Source organism: Eimeria necatrix, genomic scaffold (assembly GCF_000499385.1).
Source record: "Eimeria necatrix Houghton genomic scaffold, Enh_scaff33, whole genome shotgun sequence".
Lineage (NCBI taxonomy): Eukaryota > Apicomplexa > Conoidasida > Eucoccidiorida > Eimeriidae > Eimeria > Eimeria necatrix.
In genome coordinates, this window is record NW_013655328.1 from 51,033 (window position 1) to 57,733 (window position 6,701).

General features: G+C 51.1%; 1 protein-coding gene across 1 annotated transcript; it reads left to right on the top strand.

The window, feature by feature from the left end:
- Positions 1-2,178: 2,178 nt before the first annotated feature.
- ENH_00045130 (DEAD/DEAH box helicase, putative) lies at positions 2,179-6,285 on the top strand (the record flags this gene model as incomplete). Its single annotated transcript, XM_013585427.1, has 4 exons — positions 2,179-5,202; positions 5,566-5,744; positions 5,904-6,034; positions 6,191-6,285. The coding sequence occupies 4 exons, from the start codon at positions 2,179-2,181 to the stop codon at positions 6,283-6,285; spliced, it is 3,429 nt and encodes a 1,142-aa protein (XP_013440881.1).
- Positions 6,286-6,701: the final 416 nt, after the last annotated feature.

Genomic DNA, 6,701 nt, shown 5'->3' on the forward strand with positions numbered 1-6,701 from the left:
AGCTTGACATGCATAGCTTTAAGGTCATTGAAGATAAATGTGTTGTGCACATTCTTATGCGGGTAATTCTTGGTAAACTATTGGCTTAGAGACTGCGAACACGTGCGTTTGCGTGGGGATCCAATTCTTATTTCGAGCGTGGTCTCCGTAAAAGACGAAGAGCGACTATTTGACGATAGGAAAGTGGCAGTCTTTCTGGTATTTTTCGTGAGGTTTATGTTTCATGAGTTGATCAGAGTGATAGGCCTTCTAACCCGCCCAGATGGTCGTCCGATATTTTTAGTCTTGAAAGTTACAAACCTACGTGCACTACGAACCGACGTGAATTACGATCGACCCACCGGTCGAAAAAGCTAGATAAGAAGCTAGAAGAAGTCAAGATCAGAATCCAAGGAGACCCTCTCCTGGTTCTAAAGGCGACGAGTGCCTTTTAGCCGTCATCAGCTTTCGGGGAATGCCTGAACATTTGCGTAGCAAGGGCCCTGACTGCAGTAGGATGCAAATCGCACTAAGGTGAGGAGCTTGGGAGCGACAATACCTGAGACTCTAAAGCACGCTGGGTGGTGGCAACTCCGGATGACTTTGAGAGGCATTCGCATGTAGTCCGTACGCCATGGTGTGAGGTTCTACCTGTTAAGTGGATCTGCAGTCGTCCATGTGAGATAGTTAGTTGCGCCTCGTTCCGTCGCCACTGACACATATTTTGTTCACTGATGAAATTTTCTGTTGCCGGTAAATGACAAAAGGAAGTTCAAGTGAGCAGCTGGTTCACAGACGGGTGTCGAGATCACGCTCCACCCCTGTTGATGACTTTGCTAGCTGTGGAACGACAGTAAAACACAATGATTGCTTTTTGCGCTACTTAGGATAGTGAAGGGATGGATACCTTTACTGTTTTGCTAGGCAAGATCGTCTCAGGTGGGCTGAGTTGGAAGTTGAAAGTCGCGCCAGAACTGGCGCGCATTTCCCCATACCTTACAGGCAACAGCCCACTCTGCTGGGTAGTCTCCTGTACGTGTGGCCGAGACAGTAACCAGTACGTGCGGCTGAGACAGCAACCTTACGAGTGGCTGATACAGTAACCAGTACGCTTAGCTGAGGCAGTAACCAACAAAAATAAAAACGAGGCATTACTTGCCAGTGCTTTCTGTCTCTTTCCTTTTGTACTCAATATTGTCCGGAGTTAGGCTTGTCGTGGTAGCTAGGGTGCTCGAGTACCGATGTTTGTCACAAAAGGGCGCGAGCATCAGTGCCAGTGTAGAGGTATGCCGGTCGCTTGCTGCGTTTTGTGTGACAATAGCGTGCACTCCTTCGCTGATCTGTTTGCTTACATGCTAGATGTAACCTTGTAAGGTGGTAGGCATGGGAGGGAAGTTGTATGGGTGCTGAGCATCGTCTTTGGACAGGCATAGGAACTGGCAGAGCAAGCTCCGATGGCACGAGCCACAAAATACGGAGGGAAGAGGGCACCTTTAGGCAATAGAGTTAAACAGGTTCAAATAGCATCCAAAAAATTTCATAAATGTTTACATTAAGTCGCACGAGGTCACGATGGGTAAAAAAATCCCGTGGAGGTTCTGCAGGAGGCACGGTAAAATTGCTTTACCCAGATGCCCATTGCTGAGAATGGAAGCAAAGTGTGTCTGCACCTTACCTCAACAACTATTTTTATGAAATTCAGCACTTTCTGCATAAAACAGCTTCAACGAAACGAGGAGCCTTTAAGGGGTCAAGACAATCAAACACGTATTGGGGCCCCTAGATTTCCGTGCTGTTTCCTGCCACCTCTGACATATTGTATGCATAGGCCAGGAATATAATGTGTATTTTGACCAAGAATACGGTTTTCCAGTCTGCTTGCAGGAAGTGCAGCAATATCGTGGTGGACTTCCAAGTTCAGACTCATCAGCTCAACGTCTTTAGGGCCTGTATCGGCGAGATTCTCGCACATATGTGCCAGTGTTATCGTTGAGATCGAGATTAACGTATATTTTTGCCTTTATTGCCGTTGAGATCAAGATCCTGTTGCTAAGCTTATGAAACATCTATTGTAGTACGTACTGTTTTCCGCTGACGCTCGTGCTCCTAAGTACAAACGAATGCGGGGTGCGAACCCTGTGTTGCAGCATCTATTGCGGAACCTGGGCCTACATACAATGTACGGAGTCCCGGGAGATCATGCAGTTTCAGTTTCTGCTGTTGATGTATTTGGGGCTCTCCAACTGTTGTTCTTGCTTCTCACTGAACGCATCGGAACGCCTTAGGAAGCCCTTGTTAGACTGGAAACCCGTGACGCTTTCGCCTGCTTGGACAACATTGACCACTGACCACGCGGACGGCGTGCATACGCTCTGGCGTACTTCTAAACGGGTTTCGCTGGAGCAATGTGTAGGACCAAGGCGCGGACGCCCGCGGGCATCAGTACTTCCAGGCTTCACGGATCTTCGGTCGCACGCGATTGCCCTCACTGTCCCAGGAGAGGGCCAGCGACATCTTACTTCAGTGGTTGCTGCTGCTGATATTGCCAAGGCCTTGTTGCCAGAACCAGCAGACACAGTACCGGGCACCGCTTCCGCCTGTGCTGCAGGATCTGTTGGATCTGACAGGCTCGAGCCTGTCGAGATCGATGCAACACTAGACGGAATTAGCCGGGACGGGTTGTTGGAGCTTCTTAGGGAGCTACAACAGCATTCGCCTGAGCTGTTTCGCCAACTCATCCATCGCGGTGCGACAAATGTAGAGGAGTTGTCGACGGAGCGGCTACGGAAGCTCGTCCAAGAGTTGCTCGATATCGCAGAAGCAGCAGACGCAGGAGGAAATGCTAATGAGGAGGCACCCTCCACTAGCCTCCGTCAGGATGAGACGCGGCAGCACAATACTCATAGTGCGACGCACGCAGACTCTCAGGAAATCCAGGAACAGCAGCCACAGCCACACCAGGAAGAGAAACGGCAGAAGCGGGAGAAACTGCAGCACAAGGAGCCTCAGGAACATGACGTAGCAAGCGTCCCGCTAGTTCCCGGGCAGTCGATTGCGCAGGCTGCCGAGAATGCTGTTGCTGCTGCTTCCAGCGCTGCCATGGAGGCTCAGCAGCTAGTGGACATAGGAAAATCAGAGACGCATGAAGGCAAGTTGTTTCCTCAGCTGCAAGAGCATCTGCCGCAACTTTCAGATACAGATGTGTGGGATCTCTTGGTAACAATGGGTCCAATTCTTGAGGCATTGTTGCCTCAAGGGGGTCATACACAGCAACAGGAAGCGCATGCAACTCCACTCCGGCAGCAGAATGACAAAAAAGAGAGAATTGTGGAGTCTCTAGAACAGCTGCTAAATGTTACCAAGGAGGAACGACAATCGTTGGCTGCAGAGGCAGCGGTAATGAGGAAATTCGTGGAGGAGAAGGCTGGAAACATGTCTCAGGAGGGTAGAAGAGAGCTGTTGTTGACGCTTCTAGCAGTGGCAGAAGCCGAGGTGTATTGCCCAGTGCAATCGGAGGTACGTCATCTATTGGGCCTCGATTGCCCACATAAAGTCGCTGCTCCTGATGCTGCAGCATCAGCGGTTGTCTCTGGAAGTACAACGACACAAGAACAAAACGCTCGTTTCGGTGGGCTGTCAGTGGTTGCAGCTTGGCGCCGGCTGTTGCAGCTGCCTGAAAATGCACTAGAGGGTGAGAGCCCTCTGTCTGCAGCGGAAGCATCTGCGCTCAGTGATAGAGAAATCGAGCTTCGTTATGCTCGCGTCATGAAGCAAGCCAGACAGGAGAATATCAGGGCGTCTCTTGAACGCTGCCAGTTTTCAGAGACGCCTGAGTTCTCCCAGGCAGTGGTTCGGGACGAGCCGCCTGCAGAAGTTGCTGTAAAGACCAGCTACCTCCATAGCGCTGATCGAGGAAAGTCTGTAACCGGTGCAGGAACATCGAAGAAGCAAAGGACATCACAACTTAAATGCCTGCAAGAGCGCCCCTCTGACCCGAAGCCAGAAGTAACACCTCTCGACTACTCAGCCACCGCTGACACAAAGATGTCTCCACTCAGGATGCAAGAAAATCTCTCAGCTGGAGCTGCTCGATTCGCTGCACTGGGACTGAATGCCTCCGTCAGCTCTGCAGCTGCAGCTGTTTTGGGAGGAGCTACCTCCAGGCCGACGCAGACTCAGCGGATGGCAATCCCTAATATCTTGAAGGCGTTCGAAGAGGCGGAGAGAAAGTCACAGGTCTTGGCCCCAGGGGAATCTAGGGTTGACTGCTTGGTGTCTTTGCGCGCACACACTGGTAGCGGCAAGACACTTTGTTACTTGCTGCCGCTTATACAGGTATTACAGGAACAAGAAATGGCATGGGCTGCAGCCCAGAAACGCCGTCTGCGGGACAATATGAAATGCACAGACCTGATGGACTGTAGGGCCCTCGCGGAGTCCCTTGGGGAGCATATGGAGCCCCATAAAATATCCCACGGTGCGCGAGGCCCCCGCGCACTAATTGTGTGCCCTTCGAGGCCTTTGACATCCCAGGTAGCTTCTGCCGCAGCCGCGCTTGCGAAGCGCAACAGACTATCTGTTGGCAGCACCATTGGGGGCGTCGGATTTGGGAGGCAGCTTCGGCTGTTGAGGCAGCGTCCTGTGGATATCCTGATTGGGACTCCAGAGCGCTTGTTGAGCTTAACGCGCATGGATATCGGGGAACTCAAAGGACCAGTGGCGGGAGTGACTAGGAATAGTACACAAACAACAGCTGGCGGCCTTCCAAGCCTAGAGGATGTCCAGTTCTGCATCTTAGACGAGGCAGACGCTTCGTGGCTGGGCGGTTTTAGAGACGAGATCCAGAGGCTACTTCTTCGCTCACACTTTTTAAACGCAGAGACGATGCAAGACCGGGGACAGGAGAGGATGCGGGGTCGGCAGAAAGTCTTGCTGACGTGCACAGCAACTCCTAATAGTGGAGTAGAGGCAGACATTTGTGAATTTCTTCAACTACCTCCCACAAGAGTCGTTTCTGTGTCAGGGGGCCCGCATTTCCCCCCGATGTCCCAGCTGCGGCATGAGATGATTCAGGTTCTTGGGGCAGATCGTTTTTTATTGCTTCTTGAGCAGCTTAAGGCCCATCCAGAGCTTCGTGCCAAGAAAGTCTTAGTCTTCTGCAACACTGTCGACAGTTGCCGCGCCTGCTACCACCATCTGAAATCTGCTGGCCTTCCTGCAGAGGTATCTGCGGCTCAGTTGGGAAATGAAGGGAAATAGATGAGTCTATATCTTTGCGTCTATTACATTTTGCCGTAGTGCCTCAGCATTCGGCCTGAATGTATTTGTTTCAAGTCGAAACGTTGCAGCGTGGTGACGCACAGCGACTTCTAATACTGGTTCAGAGACGAGCATTCAACTGCCTGCCATGAGGGTTCTTTCTGTCTTAGGGGGTGCACTTTCCCCTCTCACGCCCGCAGTCCACGGCGGGATGAGATGATTTAGGTTCTGGATGCAGACCGTTTTTCGTTGCTTTTTCAGCAACGAAAGGCCCTCAATTTCGTGCTTGAAGTATGGGCTGAACTTTTGGGGTGTTACGCTTTGCAGGGTTACGATGGCTCTTTGCCTGCAAGGGCTCGAGAGAAATGCCTCACCTCATTCCAAGAAGGAAGCGGCCAGCGAATTTTGGTGGCGACCGATAGTGTAGCGCGTGGCCTACATATTAATGGAGTAGAGGCTGTCATTAATGTGGACTTTCCGCCGACGGTAGTTGAGTACCTTCACAGGTTAGGACCTACTGGCAGCCTTCGCTACATCGGCATTTCCTATGAGCGCTTGGAAGTTGTGTTTCATCATTGCTTCTGGCTGCAGCAGCTGGAACTGTGACGCCGTGTATCAAATGCAAATGAGTTACACTTTTCAACTGGCTGCGTATGCGCTTTCAGGGCAGGACGCACTGGTAGATTGGGCTCTAAAGGGTTCGTTCTTTCTCTCGTGTCTAAGAAGGACTCCGTCGTTGCAGCAAACGTCAGGGCATCTTTGTCTGCGGGAGCTTCTGTGGAGGGACTCAATGCACGTATGAACAGACCGAAAAGATCTGTTGGGCGGCAGTGTAAGCCTCCCACATGCTACATGTGCGATGACTTAAGCAAGGCGCCACTTAGTTTGTGTCTTAAATCTAGTACCATGTTACGTATGAGAAGTCTAGCGCTTCCGTTTGGATCCTGCACAGAAGCTTCGTTGTTTTATGGTGATGCAGCCCTTTCCGTACGCGCGCAAAGTATGGCTCCAGTTTTTCCGCCTGTGTGGCTTCGCCAAAGGATCTGACTTCTCTTTATTGCGTTTATTATGCAGCGACAAGGCGTTTAGCAATGCGAAAGACGAAGGTACGACGTGGAGGCTGGAAGCCCCCAAGGTAGGCTCAGAGCATCGGTAGCTCTGTAGGTGCTCCCCGTAGTCTCACAATGCAGAAGTACATTTTTGCAATTCTGAAAGGCCTTCGCCTTAATGCCCCGAGTTTTATTACTTCCCCATCTGCTTTCCTGCCCTTCCCCCTCCCCCCCCAGTAGTACACTTGCATTTTGAAAGTCGGGGAATTCCTGTATATTCTTTCCACTTGCAATATATCTTTTGAGTTTTGCAATCGATGTCTTTCGGTAGGTCAAAGGAATTGCACTCCGCACATAACAAGAGAGTGGATAGATTTAAACGACACTTCCGACGAGCACCTGGACTAAAGGGGC